General features: G+C 32.0%; 1 protein-coding gene and 1 long non-coding RNA gene across 2 annotated transcripts; one reads left to right on the top strand and one right to left on the bottom strand.

Moving 5' to 3' along the window:
* Positions 1–4687: 4687 nt before the first annotated feature.
* LOC112728076 (uncharacterized) lies at positions 4688–9730 on the top strand. Its single transcript, XM_025778060.3, has 2 exons — positions 4688–4912; positions 9199–9730. The coding sequence occupies exons 1-2, from the start codon at positions 4802–4804 to the stop codon at positions 9424–9426; spliced, it is 339 nt and encodes a 112-aa protein (XP_025633845.1). The 5' UTR covers positions 4688–4801; the 3' UTR covers positions 9427–9730.
* Positions 9731–15653: 5923 nt separating this feature from the next.
* Positions 15654–25369, bottom strand: LOC112728075 (uncharacterized). The gene is made up of 3 exons (XR_003166099.3): positions 24929–25369; positions 24698–24856; positions 15654–16028 (listed from the first exon to the last, which is right to left on the bottom strand). It is a non-coding gene; the product is annotated as an uncharacterized lncRNA (long non-coding RNA).
* Between the last annotated feature and the right edge of the window lie 1644 nt (positions 25370–27013).

Below are 27013 nucleotides of genomic sequence, written 5' to 3'. Positions count from 1 at the left end.
AGGTCACAAAACCTCCATCATACTTGTTTAGTTTGATGAAGTAAGTTGACCTTCCAGTCATGTGCCTAGAGCATCCACTATCCAAGTACCACATATCCTTTTTGTTCTTGGATGCTAGGCAAATCTGTATGAAGAACTTTAAGTAACCTTAGGTATCCAAATTAATTTGGATCCTTTGAAGTTAATCCATCTTGGTTGTCCAAGTGCATTGAAATCACAAACAACATTGTAAATTTGGTTTCCCACAACTCTCTTTTCAATGAAACATTGTGCATATGAGTGACCAAATTTTTTGCAATTAAAACAATGATTTTCTGATGCATATCGCTAAAATTGAGGTGAGTTATTTTGCTGGAAATGATTAAAGAGTTGAAATTTTCGGTTTTTGGAAGAGGTGCATTTCTTTTGACAAACTGGTTTTTGTTATAATTGTTCCTCTTTGCAAATGCATTTTTACCAGAATTTTTGAAAACTTTTGGACTTTTCGAATATGAGGTTTTATTGTAAAATGGTGGTTTCTTGAAGGCAGCCTCATTTTTCGAAATGTACCCCAGACCTGACCTATTTGAAGTAGGTTCAATTCTTGGTGAAGGTTCAGTTTCACTTGTGTAAACTTCATCAAATTTTTCCTCAAGTGTAGGAACATATCCAATACCAGATTTGTTGGATGTGGATTTAGTATTTGATGAAGAGGCCACAAATTTCATAGAGGAATCATTAAAAACTGCACTTTCCTTGGTTATGTATCCTAAACCAGATTTTTCAAACAATGGTCTTTGGCTTGCAAGTAATTTGTCCAAGTTACTAGAACTTTGAGTAAATTTTGCTAAGTCACCATTCAGCCTTTTAATCATATCATTTAATCTTTTATTTTCAACAATTAACTCTTGAGAAGGATCCACAATGTGCTTTCCTTTTAATTTTTCAAGTTCAGATTTTAGAAATCTATTTTCTTCAATAATGTCCAAAGCACATTCAGTTTCCTTCACTTTTTTTTTAAAAAAATTATTTTCAACTTTTAACACATCTTTTTTAGATCTGCATTTATTATACTTATCTAGTAGTTATGAGGTGTTTAGAGTAAGATCATCAATAATAGCATGTAGATCATCTATGGACAAATCATAGAAATTTATCTCATCAAGATTATTGTTTCCAGCCATAAAACAGTCTTTATCTTCACCTTCAGAATCTTCTTCCTCATTGGAGTCGTTCTCAAGATCCTTCCAAACTGCCATGAGCACTCTCTTCTTTTCTTTCTTTCATTTGTCCTCCTTCTTGAGCTTTGGACAGTTTAGCTTGAAGTGTCCAGCCTCCTTGCAATGATGACACGTCACTTTTCTCAAGTCCATCTTTTGTTCCTTTGAGTTTGAGCCCTTGTACTTGCCCTTGTTCTTCATCACCCTTCTAAATCTCCTAGCAAAAAGCATAAGCTCATCATCCGAAATACCATCACTAGACTCACTCTCTTTTGATTCTATTTTTGACTTGAGGGCTATTCCCTTTATCTTTGAGTCCGGGTTTGTGTGTGTGGTTTCATAGGCAAGGAGTTTTCCTCTCAACTCATCATAGGTTATAGGGCTTAGGTTATTGCTCTCGGTTAGGACAGTGGTAGTGGTTTCCCATTCTTTTGTAAGGCTTCTAAAGAGTTTTCTCACTAGGGTTTATTCTGAGTAGTTTGTACCCATAGCATCAAGGTTGTTGATTATGATTGAGAATCTCTCAAACACTTCATCAATGCTTTCTCCATCCTTCATATTAAACATCTCGTACTCTTTTCGCAGCATATCAATCCTCGTTTATTTGACCTGTTTAGTGCCTTCGTGTATAACCTAGAGTTTCTCCCAGATTTCTTTGGCTGTCTTACATCTAGACACCTTTCGGTACTCTTCAAAGCTGATAGCACAGTGAAGAAGGTTGATGGCTTTAGCATTCTGCTCCATCTTCTTCTTATCATCTTCATTCCACTCAGCTTCTTCTTTTGGAGTCACCACTCCATCAGCACTTATTTTTGTTGGGATCTTGGGACCGCTTACAACAATCTTCCAAATGTTGTAGTCAATGGATTGGATGAAGATCCTCATCCTCTCTTTCTAGTAGGTATAGTTCTTTCTGTTGAAGAAAGGAGGCCGGTTGTTTGACTGGCCTTCAGTGAGGTGTAGGCGACTGTGGTTGTACCCAAGTTGTTCGCCATTGGATCTTTACTCCAAGCGGTGAAGCTTGATTCTTGAGACCTTAGCTCTGATACCAATTGAAGGTTGTAGAAGGCTTAGAGAAGGGGGGTTGAATCTATGACCTTCTTTTGTGTTAATAAACTTAACCCTTTAAAACTGATTTGCTCTTTAAATCTGTTTGAACTCAGCAGCGAAAAATTTATGAGACAATTTCATTTTGTCTCATGAATATCAGAAAATAGGACAGAGCAGAGAAGAGAAAAGTTAACACCATCATGTATCCTGGTTCGGTTGCCTTGTACTATGTAACCTACATCCAGTCTCCACCACAACAGTGGTGAAATTTCCACTATAGTTAAAGTATTACACACACCAATTCCACAGGATTGACACAATCCTTTCACACTCAAGTTCTAACCTAACTTGACATTGGATATACTAATATCTAACTCTTCACTCTTAGTGCTAACCCAACTAAGAAAGGGATACCTCACAAGTACAAGAAACAAGACACAGACTTACCTAAAGAAATCTGAAATAACTCTAGACTTTTCTCTCAAGTGTTTCACTCAACCTCTTTCCACTCATTGGCTTTTACTTGAGACCTCTCTATATGCCTTTTCACTCAAAAAATTACAGAAGGATAAACATTGAAAAGTAAATTACAATCTATAAAACATGAAGGAGATTGACTCTTCAACAGCCTCTTTGCTATGTGATAAACCAGATTTGCATGTCTCTGATTCAGTTCTTCATTTTTGGCGGAATGCTCCTTTGAAAGAAAGCATTGTCCAAGTAAATGAACTTCTTCAGAGAGCTCTTCTCAGAACATACACCTCAAGAACATTGGTTATCTCTCCTTGTCTTCTGAATGAAGAAAAATCTTCTTTTATCTCCTTGCATGTTGCTGGATTGTTCTCCTTAGGTCAACTTCTTGAGCCTTGTGCGTCACCAACCTACCATCTCACTTTTTTTCCATTAATCCTCAGAATAGAAACTTTTATTATGACCTTCTCTTGTTGACCGAAAATCATAGGAAAGCATAAAATAGATATCCTCAATGGTAATCCCAGATCTTGGCCATTGAGAAGCTACTTGGTCCCCAAGACTCACTTGTGACCATAGATGCACAGCAGTGAAGAACAGACAACATCTTTTACATGTATCCCAATATGGACTTGGCAGAGAATTGAAGATGAAGAGAAGAAAATGAGATGCATGTAGAAGGAAATAAAATCACCTTTAGCTTCTGACTTCTTCTTGATACAGATTGATGTGGGTGATTAGACTTCTACCATTTGCTTAATCTTCTCTTTCTTGCTTCTTTGGTGAATAACTTAGGGAAGAAGCTCTCTCTCTTTCTTCTGTGATTTCTGACCAAGAGGAAAAGTGAATGTTGATTTGGTGAAAGCAAGTGAGAGGGAATTGTTTGCTATCGGGCTTGGATCGGATCATTTCATTTGGCCCGTTTTGATTTCGTAGCTTTGTTTCCTTTTGGGCTTCGTTTGTATTATCAGCCCACCAGCTTTGTTTTTGTTTTCATTCAGTTTGGGCTGCAGCTGAGTATTAAATTTTTGGCTTGCATCACTTCAACCAAAATAATCAAAACTAATTAGTTAATTTTTTCAATAAATTAATGTTTATCATCATTAATTAATTTAGTTAATTTTTTAACTCAACATTTATTAATTGTTAACAATTAATAAATATTAAATAAGATAAGTTTGGTCTATTTTTAGTTAATATTTTTTTGTTATCAAATATTTTTATATTTGTATATAAATAAATATATTGTTTAACTCATTTTTAATATGTATTTTTTATTTTAATACAAAAAATACTAGCAAAATTTATTGTTTTTGTTAGCAATTAACCATCAATATTTAAAAATATGAGATAAAAATATGTTGCTAAATTACTATACTAAAAAAATTGAGTTAATAACTAAAAGTGATAACAAAAAATAATAAATTCTGATAATCTTTTGAACATTTTTCTTTTAATATATATTCTATATATATGGATCATAACTGATTTTCTACGTATACATAATATAGTTGACAAAATTATTTTGTATTATATATAGTAAAAATAAAAATTGAAACTTAAACAAAAATAAAATCTCTTCTGGATCCTCCTCTTATAACAACGGCAGCATTGAATGGCTCCAAATCACCACTGTCTTAAATCTCATGTGATTCAATTGGAAAATGATAAATAAAAGCTTCCTATCACAATTGACTAAATTAATGAATGGTAGACTAGACAAAGTCAATAAAATAAACTTCCTATATGATCATTTAAATAAATAAAAATATATTTAGTGCCCATAAAGTACTTGAAAAAGTATATTCATTGCTAATAACAGAATATTTTTATATATGGCATGATGAATTACCAAGAACTTAAATTTATATATATATATATACATGAAATGCAAGAAACTACTAAATAATATTGGACCACTTTTATTGTTTTCAAACTAAACTAATATATATATATATATATAAGAATAAGAATACAAGATAGGGTAGCAATAGCATTAAATTAGAACTTGCAATATCCTGGTTCTTGGTTTATAACTTTCAAAAAAGGGTTCACAAAGAAAAGAAGGAAAAAGGAAGAAGATGCCTTGCCTTTACATCTCCACCAATGTTAACTTAGATGGAATTAACTTGGATCCAATCTTTTCTGAAGCAACATCTGCTATTTCCACAATCATAGGAAAACCTGAAAAGGTATGATATATACTGTCTTTCTTTGTCTCTGATCAGTGTTTTTTTGTTCTTTTACAACCAAAGTTTCTGAATTTTTGGGAATAAAATTCTGGGGTTGACACAAATAATGATTATTTTTTATAATATAATTTTGTTGTTCATCTGTTTGCTGATTGATGGTTATAGACTCAGTTTCTGATTGCTCTTTTTGGTGAGAGCTTTTTTATGTAATTGCTATCAACTACTCTTTAGCTTTATCCTCTGCTATGTTTCATTATCATTCTTAGTAAATAAAATTGGACCACAATTTTTTTTTCTCTCCTTATTATGATTTTCAGAAGTAGAAGCTTTTGATTGCTCTGAAAATTTGCAATTATCTCTCTCTTCCCATTTTCTGATTCAGTTTTGTAGTTTAGGGTATAGTTCACAGTAAGTAACTCTTGGTAGTTACAGATTCTCATTAGATTTGGTGCAACAAAAAATATATCTTTTTATATATTTGTATTAGTTTATGATTCACTAAATAAAATAAAAGTTTTATTTTGGAATTTGGAGGGATCAGTGATCTGAATGAAAGTGTACTAAACCAACCCTGTGACAGATAAACCTTAGCTTTAACTAATGAAAAGAAGACTTTTGACAAAAGAAGACAGGTTAGAAGCTTTTCTTGTAGGAAAGTGGGACATATTTTAGTGCCTTTATGAGATTGTTAAATGTTAATTAAAAGCAAAGGAAATCAGATCACAGGAACAATTTTATATATATAGTTGGAGTATGTAAAAACTTAGATATTAAATTACTCATTCTTATAAAATAAATATTAAAATAATATAAAAAATATTTTAATTTTTTAAATACGCACCATACAAAAATATTGCTAAAATAAGCCGGGCCAATTTAGATAAAATCTTTGCCAAACAAATTTTGTCATCATTTCAGATGCAGTACCCATAAAATGGAGTCAGGCATGTCAAAGCCATTTTTAATATGTTATCTGTAAAATCGGAGGACGTTATTTCTGCTCCATTGTCCTGAAATAGAGTTCTATTTCTCCTTCATCACCTGCAAAAATGAAATTCTATTTCATATCAATTTTATTTTTTAAAGGACTAAATTGATTATGTTTTTGCCAATGAGTTATAGCTCAAATGGCATAGTCTCCCCATACTCAATTAAGAGGTTGCGGGTTTGAGTCTCCTATCTTTGCTAAAAAAAAAAAAAAGTTGATTATGTTTTTGTTTATCATTTAAATAAAAAACATATGTACATTAACTTGTTATTTTCACAGGAAATGAATAAAAAGTTGTTCTTAACATTGTTATTTAGTTTTCTCAAAATAACAATTTTATATATCAATAAAATTTATTATTTTTAATTCATATTTGACTAATTCTAAATTTTAAATATTAAATTATAAATTTTAAATCATAAATTTTAATAATATAAAAATAAAATATTAATCTAAAATATTAATTAATATTAATAAAAAATAACCATATTTAGTTATACAAAAAATTAGTTATATATATATATATATATATATATATATATATATATATATTAAAATATAAAATACAAATTAAAAATAATTTACAACATATTTTTAGTTTAGCAATTTTTTTAATCTAGTATTTTTAATTATTAACTTAATTTTTTTAATTTAATAATTTAACAATATATTTTTAATCCACACTTTTAAACATTGCATGAAGCCTACATGTGTTTGTTCACTGATGTGTTTGTCACACACTTCAACGAATGAGAGTTCACCAATGTGTCTAGATTGGAGATATAGGTTTCCATTTCGGGGGCAATGAAGGAGAAATGGAACTCCTCTATTTTTTGCAGGCGATGAAGTAGAAATGGTATTTTTTTTATTTTGTGATGATGCATCAAAAATGACTCTAACACGTCTGATTTTCATTTTATAGACACTGCATCTAAAATAATAACAAAATTTAAAATATTTTTTCTATTTATATTAATAAAAAAGCTAATAAGATATAACAAAGCAATGGCACGTTAGAATAAAACAGGGGGAAAAGCCAAAAAGGTTATGGATTGGGGAAAGAATAATTCAATACAAGATAATAAGTATCATGAATAATATATACTATAGGTAGAACATGAGATATTATATATTAATTATCGAATAAGACGTAAACCTTGCTTATATTTGATATCAAATTTTAAATTGAGTATAAGTTATTAAAAGAATAAGTATAGGAAATTAAATTTTAATTAATTAATATTAGTCAATTTTTAATTATAAAATTAATTTTATTTATATTTTTTGGAGACTCAAAATTTAATATTAAAATTTAATATTAGAATTTAAGGATAAGTTTTAAAATTTAAAAAAGTAATTAATATTGATTGAAAAAGTTAACACTACTTAAATTCTTAAAACAATATAGTCTTATATTTTAGGGTAAAAATACTAAATTAGTCCCTACGTTTAGACGTAATCTTTTTTTAGTCTTTAAAATTTAAAGTATTCTATTTAAATTCAAAAAAGTTTCATTTAGCTTTAATATAGTCCACTATGAGGTCAAAGTTAAATAATTAACGGAATATCCTACATGACAGCAATATAATATTAAAGTTGATAATTACTTAACTTTGTTCTTGTACTACTATTATGTAGGACATTTTATTAATTACTTAACTTTGACCTCATGGTGGGACTACATTGAAGCTAAATGAAATTTTTTTGGATTCAAATAGGACACTTTAAATTTTAAAGACCAAAATAAAATTACGTCTGAGTCCAATTTAATACTTTATCTTACATTTTATCTATTATTATTGAATAAAATATATAACTAACATAAATAAATAAAGTGTAACATGACTAAAAAATATAAGTTAAAAATATATTATTAAATTATTAATTTAAAAAATTAGATTAATAATTAAAAATATTAACTAAAAAATAAATTATATTTACTTTCGAATTTTTATCATAAATAAAATGTGAATTGACGTAGCATCAAATCATGAACTGTACATAATTCACACGTGAAGATGGGAATGAGTGGAAGAAGTGGATGCACTTGCTTGAAGAACATAACAGGACAGTAGCACCTTATCTTTATATTGAAAATTAATAATAGCCATTAACCAATGTTTGCTTGGCACCTAACACACCCTACCATTATTTGTTTGAAATTAATACAGTGATGTGAACATACACATACACTGAAATTAGACAGTATCAAAGTCAATTTGCAATTGATTTCAGACTAGAAGAGGAAATTAGTCTTCAATTTTGTGATTCTTATTGTCTGCCCATATTATCGCTTTTGCATAGTTGAGTAGAAATTAAAATTGTACCGTTTGTAACGGTTTTATATGAAATAAATAAATAAAATAAGAGTACTGCTAGGGAGCCAATGGCCTAAGCGTACAATGTGTACAATGGGCTAAATCTTTTGTCCACAAATAAAATGAACATCATCCATACTATCCAGAATAACCATTCAGATAGTAGGGATAATAAACATCTCATGTCATAAAATCAGATACTAGGGATAATAAACATAGGGATAATAAACATCTAGAACTCTAATACCATATCATGAAACCACTCATTCCAAAAACGTAATATGATAGGACAATGTAACACTAATGGTCATATTTCTAATACTTCCTAAACCTCCATTGTACACATTGTACGCTTAAGTCATTAGCTCCCTATACTTATTCATAAAATAAAATAGAGAGTAATTGAGTCACTATTTTTAAAAAGGGTATAAAAAATTATTCCTGAGTTTTAGAAAGTATGTAAATTAAATTGTTAATAAAATAAAATAAAATAGCATTTTTTTTTGTTAAAATCGATTTTGACTAAATGAGGGGTGAGATTCCTTTCTTGTAATAGCTGCATTACAAAATAATTTTTAATAACAAAATTTTAGTGATAATAACACAACGATTACTATATATTTTATTTAATTTATATTTGTGTGACAGTTATATATTTGTCATTATTATTATAGGTTATAATAGTAATTATATACTTATTGCAGCTATTAAAAAGACTCTATTGACAATTATATAATTGTCACTAAAATTTTTTAGTGATAAAATATAAAACGATTAATTATCTTGACCTTTTTTATTGCTACTAAAAAAAATAAATGGTCACTTAAAAAAAATTTCTAGCAATGCTATGGGCCTAAATTAACAAATGTTATAACTACTACTTCTGAGCTAAAATAATTTCCTACAAAAGAATTTACTCATGATGACTAAAAATTTATATGGTGTATATTGTGATTAATTTGTAACTTATTATTGTGTAGTTTGTGATGGTAATATTGAAGGGGTCAGTGGCAATAACATTTGAGGGAAACAAAGAACCAGCTGCATATGCTGAAATTGTTTCAATGGGAGGCATAAACAAAGAAGTGAAGAAGAAGCTTATTGCTACCATTGGCACCATTTTGCAATCAAAGTTATCCATACCAAGAACAAGGTTTTTCCTCAAAGTCTTTGACACAACAGCATTTAGGAGTAACTCCAAAATGTGATTATGTTGTCTTAATTAATATTATTAATAATGACACTCTTTTATTATATGTTATTTCCAAATTATTCTCATTAAATTTTTTTATCGTCAATAACAAAAATAGAGACTAATTTGGAAAAATCACATAATATAATATAAGTGATAATATATATTAAATTTGAGATTAGCAACATAACAAGCTAGTAAGCCTCAAGATTGTTTATCCCTGATCTTTCATTATTATTATTAATCAATTTTAAGTTTTAATGGGTGTACTACTACATGATTTTTGCTTAGAGAAATAAAGTTGATCAGAGTTTCATTCAGTTATTTATTCAAGGTAACTATTTTAGAGTTATTATTAGGTTCTCTGAAAATAAATCGGTACTAATACTTTAATTCATTAATTGTCTTTTATATCAACATTAAAAGTAAATTAAAAATATTAATAAAAATATAAAATGATAACTAATTTCAAACTAACAAAATAAATAATACAGGATAAGAATATTTATTTGCTCTCAGATCATTCAAGAAATTTTCGCTATTTTAGCTAAAAAAGATGCTAGTTATTAATTGGAAATATTACTAGATGTATGTGTTGCTAAAATGCCTAAAAAGATAGGAAAGATGAATATAATATAATAAAGTGTTAAACTAGTTCATAATATCCAACTACTATTATGACTTTCATTAAAATATTTGATATATTTAAAATTTAGCTCTCATTATTTAACAAGAGCATCTGGTTTAAAAAAATATAAATAAAAATAATTGTGAGTGATATCATTATTTAACGAGGAATGCTACGGGCCAGCAATTTTAGTGTTTTGTAACCATTAATTGGCCATCAATAATGTTTTTAATGATATGAGATTACATCTAATGGTGGAAAATCACTTACTTTTATTTTAATGGTTAAGTGCTGGCCAGAAAATACAAAAATGGTTGCCCTAAACTTTTCCTTATTTAACAACATGATGCTTATTGTCCATTTTCCGGGGCCAAGGGATCAAATAATAATCCGAGCAGTCACTCTCTTAAAATAAACATATAAAACAGAATATTGGAAATGTCTTCTTCAATGTTTGTAATATAGATGGTGATGGTCTCCCTTGACGATGATGAAAGAATTAGAAAAATATCACTTCTTCCAACCAAGCTAATCTAGGAGAGAAAGATCAACTATAATTTTTTATTTTTCTTTTATAAGTAGAAGACCACTTATAATATATATGTTTCTGGATCTTCCGTTTGAGAAACATTTAAATCATGGTTTGAACTTTGAACACAATGCATAATAATAAAGTCTTTATTAATATAATAGTTAATTTGGTCACTAAACTTACGCGTAAGTTTTAATTTAGTCTTTAGAGTTTTAATTATCTTTATTTAGTTCTCAAATTTTGCAAATGTGACTCATGTTAATCCTTGAAATAATTTTTGACACATCATCGTTAATAGAATGCTGATGTAGACAGTCAAATATCATGTTAGATTCTGTAAAACAACACCGTTCTGATTTTGACATTCAAATAGTCAAAAAATAACGCATAAATAATATTTATTGAAACTTTTTCTTTTTAAACAAGTGATATGATGTCATTTTTAAGCTAATTAAATACTAAAATAAAAATAACATCATTTTATGAATTTTAATGAAGTATCTAACTCTATTTTATTACTTCATTAACGTTTGTGTGTGAAAAATTATCACAGAAACTAATATAAATAACGTTTATAAAATTTAAAAATTAAATAAAAATAATTAAAACTTAAAAGACTAAATTAAAATTTATGACAAATTTAAGACTAAATTAAATATTAACTCGCCTTTCTTAATCCTTGCGATTTGTTGGTGCTTCAGCTTGAATTCGGGGAGAAAACCATCGGCTCTGATACCACTTGTTGGGCCAACCGTGGGAATCTCTCAACAACAAGGGAGAATTCAGAGAGGAATCAAGCGAGAGAACATAAGATGAGAAGACACCACATCCAACTCAAAACATTAAAGTGTCAAGTTAATGGGTCTCTCATCTTATAAATTCCTCACTCTTCTATACTTTCTTTGATGTGGGACTAACTTCAACATTCCTCACACTTGCAAGTTGCAACACTAACACAGCTTTTGGCACTAACGTTGATACACAAATAAATTAATGGCTTGATGCATGAAAGAAATATGAATCTAAGGTTCTTAGTTAGTAACAGTTATTTTTTATAATTTGACCCAATAGTGTTTGTTATTTATTTTATTTATAACATATTCACCATAATTATGATATAAAATTAACTTCAATCTACATTTTCTTTCTTTCCTTTTTGGAATGTAATGGGCTTTTTTTTTTCTCAGGCAAACCTGATTATGGTTCTTCCATTAAAAAAAATATATTAATAGTTATATCAATTTCTTGTGAAGTAGAAGTAGCTTTATCGATTATGGTTCCGGTTTATATTTTTGTGTCTTGGAGGTTGGTAGTTTAACTAAAATTGTTCTTATTCGTGTACTGAATAGATATATGCCCCCTTTGAAAGTAAAATATGTATAATTTTACATGTTATTTGGTGCTGGAAGAATATATATTTATTATGAAGCGAAAAGTCAAAAGAAATATTTAATGTCAACATAATAGAATTTACGTAAGCTTGTTAAAGAAAAATATGGATAAAAATTAATTTGACATCATAATTAGACTCAATGTGTTATAAAAAATTAACTAACAAAATTTAAAAGGTCAAATTATAAAAACATAATTCGTGTTAACTAAAAACAGTTGGATTTATAGTTTCTTCATTTAACCATTAATTTATTTGTCTACTAATATTAGTACCAAACTATGAGACACCAAGAAATCATTCACCCTTGAAATGAGATTTTTTTTTTTTCCTGTGATAGGTTGTTTAATGCTTTCATGTTTCTTTTTTTGGACGGTAACTTGTTTATTGAGCAATACCTTCTTTATTATCTTATGTTTTCTTTTTGTCACTAAAACTTTTTTTTTTTGACAATGTCCATATGGAAATCTCACGTAGCTTGGCCCGCTTTGAGTTCATGGCCTTCTTAAGATTTTTAATATGTCGAAATTAGGGGTGTTATTAGTTTGGTATGGTTCGGTTTTAGAGCAAAAACCAACCGAACTGATCTAATCGATTCTCTTTCAATGTCAACCAATCGATTTGTCATTTTTACACCAATCAAATTGAACTAAAAGCAATTTGGTTCAATCAGTTTTTTTTTTTAAATCCTAATTAGTCATGTCATTAATTATAATAAAATAAGATTTAAAAAAATTAATAAACTTAAAATAACAAAAATACATTAGATTTAAATTTAATACAATTTTAATCCATCTCAATAACTAAATATAAAACAAACACACATAACTAAACATAAAACAAACACATGAAATGTCTAACAAACATGAAACACTATCTTAAAATCAAACTACAAACTAACAAACACACTTTAAAATTAAATAACAACAAAATCAGTTATCATGATTAATCTGAATCCACACCAGATTCATCATCATCTTCTCCTATTGATGCAATTTTTATAAAATAAAATAAAGAAATCAATATAAATTATAAAATATAAAGCAATACACATAATTTATGAAAGGAACTTCAATTTTTTTTTTCATACCTAATTCAAAATTTTCAAACTCCCCAATAAGCTCCTCAAAATCAGTTATTATTGGAGAAGTACGAAGCCAATTAGACCAGCAATAAATTTAAATCAACAAATTAGAGCAAGTGAAGTATAGAATAAGTAACAACAATAAATTAGACCAACAACAACAAATTAGGACAAGTGAAGTATAAAATCATCAACAACAGCAACAAATTTAACTCAACAAATTAGACCAGCAACAACAATAAATTAGGGCTAGTGAAGTACATAATCAGCAACAAATTTAACTCAATAAATTAGACTAGCAACAACAATAAACTAAGACAAGTAAATTTCAGAACCAACAACAATAACAAATTTCATTCTAAAAATTGGTGAATATACTAGCCTCCGAAAAAGACATTGTTGAGTTGCAAGAGAGGGCTTGATAATGGTGTGGGGTTCTTGACAACGGAGAGGACTGCTTAGTGACGGCGAAGGTTTCTTGGAGACGGGGAGGTGCTTGATGACAGAGAAGATTGTCATGGTTGGGACTTGCGAGATGGCGCGACGAGGAACACGCCACCGTTGCAGAATGCGTGAGAAGGATAGAGGAAAGAAAGCTGTGTATGGAGGAGGAAGGAGGGAGGTGCTACGGATGGAGGGAAGAAGGCTCTATGGAAAAGAATGGAGGGAGGGTGGTAGGGAGATTCTGAATTTCAGAGAGGGAGGGAGGTGTTGCATCTTGCATGAATGAGTCACTCACTTAAGATTGGGGATTTTGATGTTAAGTTAAAGGGTAAAATTGTAAAAAAAAAGTATGGGTAAACAATAAAAATATTAAACAATGTGAACAATGGATATATTGGATGTTTAATTCACTAGGTGTGCGGATGGTTATTCTAATATTAAGATTTAAGTGAGTAATTTGAAGTGTAGTGTGTTTTATTTGAATTGGGCCAATTTTAGGATCCGTTGTTCATATTGTTCAAGAAAGTCATTGGTTATCTAGCATAAACCAATTGTAAAATCATTGACACTGCATGTTATTCCTTGGTTCAATTCGGTTTTCATTAAGCTCATCGAAAACCGAACCGATCGATTTTATCGAAAAACGGTTTTTTCGATTTTTAGATTGGTTGTTATAAATTTTGGTTTGGTTTTACGGTAATTTTTAGTTCGATTTTACAGTAAGTTTCAATACAACTAAATTTCTATAGTGGTATTTGAGATTCACGATTTTCACCATTTTAATTCCTCAAATTCAAAATTTACTATATTGGTCCGCAAGACCCAACTCTAGGCACCAATTGGTCCCTCAACCCTTTCAAATGCTAAGTCAGAGAATAGAGTGCTGGGTTGGCTCTGACTTGCCATGTTGAACACATGGCTAAGCGATGTCATTTTATTTTGGTGGTTAAATAAAGTAAAAACAAGGTCATTTTAGAAAATGAAAGAACATAAATTCGTTTGTATATTATATAAACTCTTTTCCGTCTTCTCATTTTTGTCTTGTTTAAGCGCCAAAATGAAACGACATTGTTTAGCCCTGTGTCCAGTGTGGTAAGTCAGAACATGCTCAACATTCTGTTCGCCGACTCAGCGTTGGAAAGGGTCCAAAAATCAATATAGTGCCTAGAACTAGATCTCGAGAACCCATATAGTAAATTTTGGATTTAATGGATTAAAATAATAAAAGCTGTGAATCTTAATGACTACTTAAAAACTTTTGTCATCGCAATACCACAATTTAAAAAGAGAAAAAATGGTCACAATACTAATTGCCACAATTTCCTATAATTTGCGCACAATCACATGTTATCATCTTCCTTTTTTATTAACAAAATAACTGCCCTATGACGAAGCACTTGAATGAATAAACTTCTTATTCATTAATTTCTCCAGTTAAATCTTAAGCTCTGTTAGTTCCCACAATGACATTCTGTATAGTGCGGCTGATACACGCATCGCTTTGAGTATTAAGTATGTTGTAAACTTTAGACTCAATTAAACTAGTGATTGAATTGGTCCTCAAAGGAATAACAATCATTTTGTTCACTTTCTTATTAACGGTTATCCGGTGCAGTTGGTGGAATCGATTCTTATAAATTTAGTAATAATATATATGAAAATATGAGCCAATTAAGATCTCAACATTGTCTCTTGTCACACATAATAAATCATAAAGCTGTCATGCTATTTAATATTAAGTCCAAACGCAACTTCATTTACATAACATAAAAAGGATCAAGTTATAGTTATAGTAAGGATTAAGGAGGTCAAATACGAAAATAGACATACAAAATTTGTCATAATAAACTTACTTGAATACATATTATTGAAACATAGTAAAATATTTGAATGGATCAAGCTCCTCTAAAAAAAAGAGGTTAGTAAAATAAGAAAGTGAAAGTTTAATCACCCTTAAATCAAAGTAGTAAGGTTCATATAAGAAAGAAATTGCAAATTCATGATTAATTCATTAATTTATAACTTTACAATTTTTTTTACTTTAAAAGATTTTTTTTCTATTGAATACATATTTAAATTATGGTCATAATTATCTTTGTAGATTACTGTTCACTAATGATATTAGAGTAAAAAATAAAATAAAAATGTTAGGTACACATAAAAAATTATTTACAAAATCAATCATCATGTATTAGTTTAGATGTTTAAGGAAGAAAAAAAAAAGAGCCAGGAATAGAAAAAGAAACAACACACTAAGCTAAGTCACAATGTAGCAATTCTAAGTTTCTAATACTACTTTAGGCAAAGATACATGCTAGATGAATTTAGTAACATCACAGACAATCACTTTTGCTAAGCGGTCAGCAACGCTATTGACCTCTTTCTAACTACCAATTCTACCAACTCAAATTTGAAGGAAAAAATAACATGCAAATAACGATATTCTCTCTCCTCTTTTCCTAGGGTTTGAAGGAGTGTAGCACAAAACTTCCGTACACATCGTGCTTTTCTGTTACTGTGCAGCAAAAATTGGTGAGATTCTGTTCCATCAAACACAATTAACATGTCAAACACAAACACCATACTAGATACACAAAACACAACCTAAGACCAAGAGAATGAAGAACTCGTGGTAGTGTTCAGCAATGAAGACGTGAGGAAAGGCATACAAGGGTGCGAAAATAGCTTAATAGGAAGATTACTAACCGAAAAAAGTATCAACAGCGCATGGATACAATCTGCAATGCAGAATATTTGGAAGAAACCAGAAGGATTGAGAATAGTAGAATTGAAGCCCAAGATCTACCAAATCTTCTTCCAGAAAGAGACAGACTTAGATAGAGTGCTGAAGGGGAGTCCATGGTATTTTAGAAACTCGTGGTTTCTTTTGTTAAAATGGGATAGAAGCGAGGATCCAGTAGAGAAAACACTAGACAAAGCTGACATCAAGGTGCAAATATGGAACTTACTTGAACACTGCAAGACTGCAAGCTTAGGGTAGAAGATAGTCTCTGTTTTGGGTGTTGTTAAAGAATGTGATGTTTTTCAAAACACAAGAGAACAAGTGTGTTTCATAAAAGCCACAGTAACTCTTAACACCAACAAACCCATCCTAAAAAGGGCAAATATTGGTAGCAAGGACGATGGGTTGATCTGGACAGATTTCAAATACGAAAAACTACCCAACTTCTGTTACTAATACGGGCTGATAGGGCATGAGAAAAGCAACTGCCAACAAGCAATAGAGGATAAGGAAAAGGGGGAGAACAAATCTAAAGAGCTGGGACCATGGTTGAAAGCTGATTTGATAGGAAGCATAGTGAAAGTAGTGAAAAATTAACAAAATGGAGATTCAGAGGAAAGGAAGAAAAAAAACACAATATCCCAGCAAAGACTTACTGTAAGAATGCTAGAAAAATTGGAAAAAATAACAATAACAGATATACCAGAGTCATCTACCAGCAAGGAGAAGGAGGCAGAATAATTACAATACAATCCAGAACAGAGAGCAAGGATAGAACAAGAAGGAACAGAAGAAATCCCTTTAACACTAGTGAAGTAAAACAGCAACATACCGCTGATGATGGCCACTGAATTCCTACCAGAAAAACCAGAACAAAAAGAGAGCATAGAAAACATAGAATAAGAAGCAAGAAGGAAAGAAACAAAGAAGAAAGAGATGAGGGAAAAAGAGAGGGAATCGATTCCAACAGTTTTGGAAGAGGTCACCAGCACAAAAACAGCAAAGGAGACAATAAAGCAAGGAAACAAAACTTGGAAGAGGCAAACAAAGACAAATAGCAGCAATTAAAAAAAGGGAAAGAGAATACAGATTTTGGAGGACAAAAGAGGAAGGCACTAGAGTTTGAGGAGATGGAGATTGACAGTACTGAGGTGAAGATAATAAAGATTAACGGAGAACCCATAATTCTAATGGCAGAGGCTACTCAGCAGCCCTGCCAAAGGCCATGAAGATGATTAGCTGGAACTGTTATAGACTTGGAAACTCATGGTCAGTTCGAGCTTTGACAAAGCTCATTAAACAACAAGGACCCAACCTTGTCTTCCTCATATAGACAAGGAGAAAAGAAATAGAAATGATGAGAATGATGTATAAAAGAGGGATGTGAGGGTGATGGTAGACAAAGAGTTGGGGGCCTAGCAATTTTGTGGGGCAGCACCATTAAGGTAGAAGTCAGATCTTTATCTACCAATCATATAGATATGGAGGTGGAAGTGTTGAAAAAATAAGCAAAGGTGGAGAGTAACGGGGTTTTACGGGAAGCCGGAGAATGAAAATAAACACATTAGTTGGGATCTCTTAAATTCGCTAGGGAGAGACTCTAATTTGGCATGGATAGTGTTCGGGGATTTCAATCAAATCATGAGACAAGAGGAAAAGCAAGGGGGAACCCGGTTACTTATTCGCAGGTTCAGGGCTTCAGGGATGCCGTCTAAATAAATGAACTTCTTGACCTTGGCTTTGTGGGCCTCTCATTTACATGGACAAATGGCCAATCAGGGGAAGATAATATCTAAGACGGGTTGGTTAGGATTTTGGCAACTATAGAATGGAAACAAACATTTCCAAAAATAATTGTCCAACACCTCAGCAAATACAAATCAGACCATAGCCCTATTTTAATTGATATGATGGGTGAAAAAAATCGAAGAAGGAAGATTCCTCACAAGTTCATATTTGAAGAATGTTGGTTAAGCAACGAAGAGTGTGAAAAAACCGTAGAAGAAGCGTGGAAAGGAAAACAAGGACTCATACAAGGAAGAATAGCTTGTTGCGGGAAGGAGCTAGATAAATGGGGGAATAGGCTCTTTGGAGACATACAAAAGAAGATAAGAAAGCTACAAAGCAAACTCCAACACCTAAACACCATAAAACAGGAAGAAGGAGTCATCTTGCAAATCAAAGAGGCGGAAGCAGATTTGGACGAAGCTCTTAAGGAGGAAGAAATTTGGTGGGCTCAAAGATCCCAAACCAATTGGCTTAGGCATGGAGACCAAAACTCTAGATTCTTTCACCAAAAAGCTTCAAAAAGAAAGAGTAGGAATTGGGTGAAAGCCATCAAGAATGACGCCAGAGTAACACATGAGGAAGAAGAGAAAATTGAAGTGGTGATGGTAGAGTATTTTGATAACATTTTCAGGTCAGAGGGTATGGAAGAAGCAAGACAAGCGGCTGATGTAGTGAAGAATAGGGTTGACACAGAGAAAAGAGAATTCCTAAATCAGCCTTTCACTGTTGAAGAAGTAACCCAAGCCCTCAAACAGATGCATCCAACCAAAGCACAAGGACTCGATGGTGTACCGGCACTCTTTTACCAAAAAATGTGGAGAATTGTGGGTTATGATATTACTAATTATGTGCTTAATATTCTAAATCATGAAGCTGATCCCTCCCCTATTAATTCGACCCATATTTATATGATTCCAAAAATCAAGAATCCTAGATATGCTAAAGACTTTAGGCCCATCTCTTTATTTAATGTTGTTTTTAAATTAGTTACCAAAACTATTACAAATAGACTTAAACAAATCTTTTCAGGTATTGTTGGAGAGTTCCAAAGTACCTTTGTGCAGGATAGGTTAATCACTGACAATGGATTTGTGGCATTCAAAATTTTTCATTATATGAAGAAGAAGGTGACAGGCCAAAAGGGTACATTGGACTCAAATTAGACATGACCAAGGCATATGATAGAATAGAGTGGTGCTTCTTGAAAGAGGTCATGATATCAATGGGTTTCTCACAAAGATGGGTGAATTTAATCCAAAGATGTCTCTCGACGGTGACTTTCTCAATTTTGGTTAATGGAATCCCAAGTAAACCGATTCTACCAATACGGGGTTTGAGGCAGAGAGATCCACTATCTCCCTACCTATTTGTTTTGTGTGCGGAAGTACTCTCAGGACTCCTAATCAAGGCCCAAAACAGCGAGATTATCAGAGGTATTAGAGTTACCCGACAAGTTTTTCAGATAAATTGTAAAACCCGATCAAATCGTAATTAATTAAATAATAAATTAAATAGGAGAAAATATAGTTGAAAAATTTAGAAATTGGAATTTGATAATTTAAATATGATATTTGGACTCAGTGAATTTTTCTGAGTCAAAAAACATAGTTTTCTGCGTAAAAATGCGCACTGGAAATTTGACGGGCAATACCGGCTGAGATCTATCCAGTACTGCAACTGAATAAATTAATTATAAGTGAATAAGGTTAGGAAATGAGAAATTATAATTTGGGAAGTTAGAAATATTTAAAATACGATTTAAAACTCTAATCTTAAAGGTTTTGGCCCAAAGTTGGACCAACGGGTCAAACCGAATGAATCGGGTCCAACTGGGCCCAAGACCCAACAATCCAACATATATAAACTTTAGTTATGAGTATTTCAGCTCATTTACCCTAGGAAATGAGAGAGAGGCGCAACTCTGGAGAAGAGAGGAAGAAGAGGGAAACTCCTAACTCCATCAAATTTTAAATCACCATAACTTTTGATCCGGAACTCCAATTGACGAGCCATTTACGACCACGCGTCGCTCTTCTCATTCTATACAATTATATCTAAGTTTTATGGTGAGTATTCTACTGTCCTCTACCCAGTTTTTATTTTCTCTCTTAAATTCGAGTTTGGTTATGGGTGTTGAGTAATTTTATGATTTTGGTTATTTAGGAGTGCTCTAGTATGAGCCATGGGTGATATTCATCACAAACTTCAGTAGGTCAAGGTAAGAAATCCTCCAACCCTTGTGATTTATTATTTTCATGAACCCTAGGTTGATTGTAAGTGTGAAATTGGTTATGTTAGAGTATTGGTTGATTTTGGTGCACAATTAGGAGGTTGGTTTTGCTTATGGAGCTTTAGTAAGGCTTGGAGCTAAGGTTGGTGGAGACTTCCAAAGAAGAAGCTCAATTGGTTTGGCTCCAAGAGGTACAGTTTAAGTTTCATTTAAGTACCGTGTGGTGTGATGAGAATTCTTAGGCTAGATGTCCCTAGGATTAAGTTTGGATTGTGTAAATGACTGGTACTAATATGTATAGTTGATATGTAATGTAAATTAATGATTGGATTGAGAATTGTGTGAATTTGTATGTTTGGTGTGTTGAGAATTTGATGAATTGGATAATGAATATTGGTTTGTGGAATATGCATTTAAATTGTGAATTTGGGCCGGAGGCCGTGAATCTTGGGCCGGAGGCTGGAAAGAGGTAAGGAAGGTAAGTGATGTATGTATTGTGTGATGTCATATAAGATTGAATGCATATTGAATATTGAGTGTGTGGATAAATGGGATGAATGTGGAATAATAAGAAATTAGGAATTTAAGAGTGGAAGGTGATGAAATTAAATTGAATTGTGTAGATGAGGTAAGTTTGGTTTTAGTTGAGTGTAAATACGTGAATATGGTTGGGTTGTGGTCTTTTGGATGAGTGGAAATGAATTTGGCTTGTGAACATTGGAAAAATTGGTGATTTCTGTTTTTGGATAAAAAACTTATTTTTGACCAACTTTCAGCGGTCCGTAATTCAGTCCTCAGAGTTAGGAATTCTTCAAAATTAAATTTTTATGGAAGTTCATTCAATGATCTTTCTAACGGTTCAGAAATGGTTGAAAAAGGAATTTTGTAGAAGAAGTTATGTGTGGCGGAAGTTTGAGGTTTAAAAATAAAATTCTGCAGCTTTTTCAGACTTAGTAAAATGTTTAAGAAAACGTACGCCCACGCATATGCATGGCCGACGCGTACGCGTCACTGTGTTGATGCTGCTGCGTGGTAGAAAAACCAGAGAGTTACGATGGTATTGTGCCGGATTTGTGCGTGGAGCACAAAACGCCTCCACACGTACGCGTGACTGACGCGCACGCGTCACTTCCTCTCTCTGATTTTCACGCGTCACTCCCTTTTTCCGCTTTCCACGCGATATTTTCAGCAAATATGAGTTTTATGTTTTTAAAACCAAATTTTAAACCTCTAATCCCCTAGTTTCATTCTTTTAGTCCTGAATCAGAATAGTATGCCTAGTAATGATAAGAAACTAGGAAAGGTGATAACTTGAGGATGAAGTAAGGGGAGAATTAACGATGAATCGTGAAAATGATGATGATTATGAGATTGTTAGCGAGAGTGATGATGATGATGAGATTGGTAATGAGAATGATGATGATTATGAGACTAATAAAGAGGATGATGATGATTATGAGATTGTCATTGTGAATGATAACGATTAAGAGATTGATATTAAATATGATCCTGATTGAGATATACCTGCCTGGGTAGATGCAATGGAGTCATTCAACTTGCTCCGGAACGTGGTGAGATATACCTGCCTGGGTAGATGCAGTGGAGTGATTTCGCTTGCTCCGGGATGAGGTGAGATACACCCAACTGGGTAGATGCAGTGAAATGATTCCACTTGTTCCGGAACGTGGTGAGATATATCTTCTTGGGTAGATGCAATGGAGTGATTCCGCTTGTTCCGGGATGAGGTGAGATACACCCGCCTGGGTAGATGCAGTGGAGTGATTCTACTTGCTCCAGGACGTGGTGAGATATACCTGCCTAGGTAGATGCAGTGGCATTGATTTCACTTGCTCCGGGTTTGGTTTTGAGACTCCTGGGGTAGATGCAGTTGTTAGCCCCCACTTGCTCCCAGACGAGTATGGTTTGAGATTGAAACTATCTGAGTCCCGGATTTCCTTGGGTAGATGCAGTGGGTCGGCTCCACTTGCTCCAGGTTGAGATATGAGATTCTGTTGACCCTGCGTCGTAAGATGTGGCCGGACACTTAGACCTTTCCGGATGAGCTCTCCCCCATGATATTTTATTTTGATTGATTATGATTTTGAGCTTGGAAATGCGCGCTCGCAGAGACTGTCCAGTGGTTAGCTACCAGGACATGTCGGGTTGGCTATGTAATCGACAGATGATATCATCAGCCATAGGGTAGGCATACATCATTTGCATATATTTGAATTGTTTGGGTTTGACTATTTATTTTGGATTGCTATATCATATATGCTATGTTACCTGATTATGTGCTACTTATTCTACTTGTACCTTATTGTGTATTACTTGCTTGTATTGCTTGTGTTTGTACAACTGAAGGGTCCCTCATGCTGATGTTGGTTGACATTGAGGGCTATTCTTGACGAGATGAGTTGATGATATAATTGAATAATGATGATGAGTATTGAATGAGGTAATTGAGCTCCTTGGGTAGACGTAGTAAAGTGATTTTACTTACTCCAGGTAGAAAATGAGATAATTTGAGCTCTTTGGGTAGACGCATTTAAGTGATTTCACTTACTCCAGGTGAGGATATGAGGTAATGATATAGAATTGCTGAGACAGAATAGTTGTGGATGGTTTTATTTATAATTCTGATTGTGAATCATCGAAGAGTTGGAAAGTGGGAAAGCATGAGGAATATGAATCAGATTTAGCATTCCCTTATGACAGTTGCCTATTCATGGATTAGCGAGAACATAGGTTGAATATTCAGAAAAAAAGAAGTTTAGGATGCTTAGTGAGTTTTTATTACAATGCATTGTATTTATTTAGTACTTTTACCGTACTGGGAACCCATGGGTCGGGGGTTCTCATTCCGTATGTATCTCTTGTCTTTCAGATGCAGGTCCAGGTGCTCAGCAGTGAGCTGTGGTTTGTCAGAAAGACGGCGAAGACATCTAAGATTCTCTTATTTACTTTTGTTTAGATTCTCTCCGCTTTTGTTTTTAAAGAACTCATGCTATGTATTTACTCCTTTTGAAAACTTGCCTATAGAGGCCCTTGTGTATCATTTGGGAGAGATTAGGAGATATGGTTGTCAAACTGCTTTTATACTGTACCTTAGCCGGCCTAAACTTCGCGGGTCGCGACTAGTGACTATTTACTTATGTTATATATCTATATATTGTCCTTCTCTTATTCTCCTCAATGCCTTTTTTGTGTATCGCTTTTGACTTCACGCTTTATCTTTTAGTTGTTGATACGTGAGTGATACGACTTTGCGATTTTATTTTTACTCTTTTCAGGCTTCTCGATTAATACCCTTTCAATTTTACTTATAATTACATATTAAAAATCTCCCTCGAGAGTCGTACCACCTTATTATCATTGACTTATGACTTGAGTATAAAGATTTGAATATTATGGTGTTACATAAATCACCTATTTTTTGCAGATGATAATATCTTGTTCTCCAGAGCATCAGACTAAGACATACAAGATATTAAGGAAGTTCTCATCCAATACCAGACAACTTCAGGCCAAAGAATCAATTTGGATAAGTCAAAAATTTTCTTCAGCCGAAATGTGCCTACTATCAGACAAAATCTTATCCAAGACTGGTTAGGGATAAAGGCGGTGGAACAACACTTAAAGTACTTGGGCTTGCCCACTTTCGTGGGAAGATCCAAATTTTTTTTTAATTTTCTCCAAGAGAGAGTTTGGAAGAAGCTCAAGAGATGGAAGGAGAAATATCTCTCAAGAGTAGGGAAGGAGACACTGATAAAAGTGATTGTACAATCAATTCCTACTTATATCATGGGATGCTTTCAAATACCTAAAGGACTTTGCCAACATCTAGATGTCATGATAAGAAAATTTTACTAAGGGAGTAGGAATGGCGAAAGGAAGATACATTGGATCAATTGGGATAAACTTTGTTCACGTAAACCAGAAGGTGGACTAGGATTCTGAAAATTTGAGGCCTTTAATTCAGTGATTTTGGCAAAACAAGGGTGGAGATTAATCATAATGACAATACCTGAATCCCTAGCAGCAAGAGTCCTAAAAGTAAGGCATTTTCCTAGAACCAGTTTTCTAGAAGCATCAACAGACTATGCACCAAACTACACATGGAGAAGTATTTTGAATGCAAAGGAAGTTCTTGAATTGAGGGACTTTGGAAGATAGGAAATGGAGTAAAGATTTGAGGGGTACCATGATTATCAGAACAAAACAATCACAAAATATGAAGCCCAATTAACAGCTTAGATGAGAATGCAACTGTTAGAGAGTTAATCAATGATGAAGGAAATAGATGGAATATTATGAAAATCAGGAACATGTACATGGAGTTCGAAACCCAACAAATCATAAGAATTCCACCACCAATAACAGCCCAACAAGACCAATATTATTAGAAATTTTCAAGGAATGAAGAGTACAGAGTCAAGAATGCGTACCACAAGATCATAAAACAAAAACAACTCCGGAACAAAAGTGGGCTATCACCAAACCCAGAAGAGCCTCGGTGGAAACAACTTTGGAAAGCAAAAGCCCACCCCCGCGCAATTCACTGTGCTTGGAAAATCCTTAATAAATCGCTGCCAACAAAATTGAACCTGCAAAATAGAGATGTCAATTGTATTGCTCTCTGCCCTCGTTGTTGGAAGAATGAAGAAACTGAAACTCACATCTTCAAGAATTGCGAATTTGCTCGAAGATTTTTGTTTCACTCCTCTTTGGCAATTCGAATTACTGCAAATTCATCTATGAAAGCACCAGAGTAGATTGAATTTTTGCTAAAATCTCTTAATCCCTAAGATCAAGGTTTGCTGTGCAACTGTCTTCTATATCTTTGGACAAGTCATAACCATCTCGTTTTCAAGAATAAAGAAGAATTTTTTTTGGAAGCAGTTGACCGAGCAAGAAAAAAGCATGAGGAGTTCCTTTTTGCTTTGAGAATCACCGATGCCAAGCTCCGAGCTCCAATCTCCACCTCCTGGCTCCAACAGCTCTGAAAGATGGGTTTGTCCACCTACCAATTCTATCAAAATAAATGTGGATGCATCTACTTTAGATAATGGATTAGTTGGCATAGGAGTAGTGGCAAGAGATGATTTTGGTGCCATCTTAATGGCTAGCACGTGGAAAGGGGACTTATCCTTTAATTTCCAAGAAGTTGAGGCATTGGCTTGTTTAATGGGTTTAGAAAAAGCCCAACAATGTTACTTTTTTTATGTTATTGTGGAGAATGATAATATAGAAATCATCCAAAGTCTCAGATCTAACAAGAGCCAAAATAATTATTTTGGTCCTTCATTGTTGATTGTTTTAATTTATCAACTAATTTAAGATCAGTAGAGTTCTCTCATATAAAAAAAAATACTAATAGAATAGCTCATGAATTGGCTAAAATGACTCTTACCAATTCAAATGAAAGCTACCTATTTATACTGTAAAAAAAAAATTACCAACTCAAATTTGGGATTGAATTCTCTCAATTTTTTAATTATTTTATAAAATATAACTATTTATTTTTTTTAATTTTACTTAAAAAAGCTAAAATGAGAGAACATACTTTACCAAACAATTAAAAAAAATTGAAAGAGTTCATTTCTCTCAAACTTTTTCTTTCATTCCTCCCGTGACCCAAATCAATGATTTTTATTCTTTATTGCACCTTCCTCTCCAAATAAATTTTTTAAAAACCTCCAATCACTAAAGAAAAAAATATTTAAAAAATCGATCTCACAAATTAAAACGATCATATATATATATATATATATATATATATATATATATATATATATATATATATATATATATATATGGGAAGTTCTATGGTGGCATAGAAAGTAGTGGCTAAGAATGGCTAAGAGTTGACTAGCCTATCAAAAGAGGACAAGTGATGATACAATGGATTGAAGGTGAATCTACAACAATCTAACTTTCTACAAGTCTACCATGCTCTATATGCTTTCAAATTTACCACTAGACTAAGATGCTTCTTATTAGTATATATACAAATTATAATATATATATATATATATATATATATATATATATATATATAATAATAATATTTTATTTTATTATATTCAATTTATTTTAATTTTAAAGTCACCCATTTTAAAATTAATTATATTTTATTTAACTATAAATTTTATTAAATATATACAAATTAAAAAGATAAACAAAAAATTTTATTAATCATAATTTATTTTTTTCTTTTATAATTATATGATATCTATTAATATTATTTTTTTAATAAATACTTGTAGTATATAATAATAGGTAAAGACTCATATGCAATTGTTTTCATATGAAATTAATAGTTGAAAAATTTTAGATGATATGTAGTCAAATTTGTCAAATTATCTAACGGTTCTTAAATATCAACTTCACATGAAAACAACTGTACATGAGTTTTCACCTATAATAATATAATAATACAATAAATATAAACTAATTAATAAAGTATTAAAATTTGAAAATGATAATTATTTTTATAAAAATAAAATAAAAGTACTTATAATAAAAAATAATTAAATTTTATATAATTGTTTCGGTTCGACCAGTGACTCACTGATTGAACCAATGACCCAATAACCTTACATCGGTTCAGTTCTGATGTCCATTAAGCTGATGTGGATTTCTTTTGATTTTCGAAAAAAAAAATTTGGTTTTCTAAAAATTTTAAGTTTGGTACTTTTCATGTTCTTGAGTTCTTTGAGTCTTTAAATTTTGTTCTTTGTGTTCTTGTAATGCAAGGTGGA

This window comes from Arachis hypogaea, chromosome 12 (genome assembly GCF_003086295.3).
Source record: "Arachis hypogaea cultivar Tifrunner chromosome 12, arahy.Tifrunner.gnm2.J5K5, whole genome shotgun sequence".
In the NCBI taxonomy this organism is placed as follows: domain Eukaryota; kingdom Viridiplantae; phylum Streptophyta; class Magnoliopsida; order Fabales; family Fabaceae; genus Arachis; species Arachis hypogaea.
The sequence above is the reverse complement of the archived record's forward strand: the minus strand, read 5'-3'. Positions and strand labels throughout refer to the sequence as shown.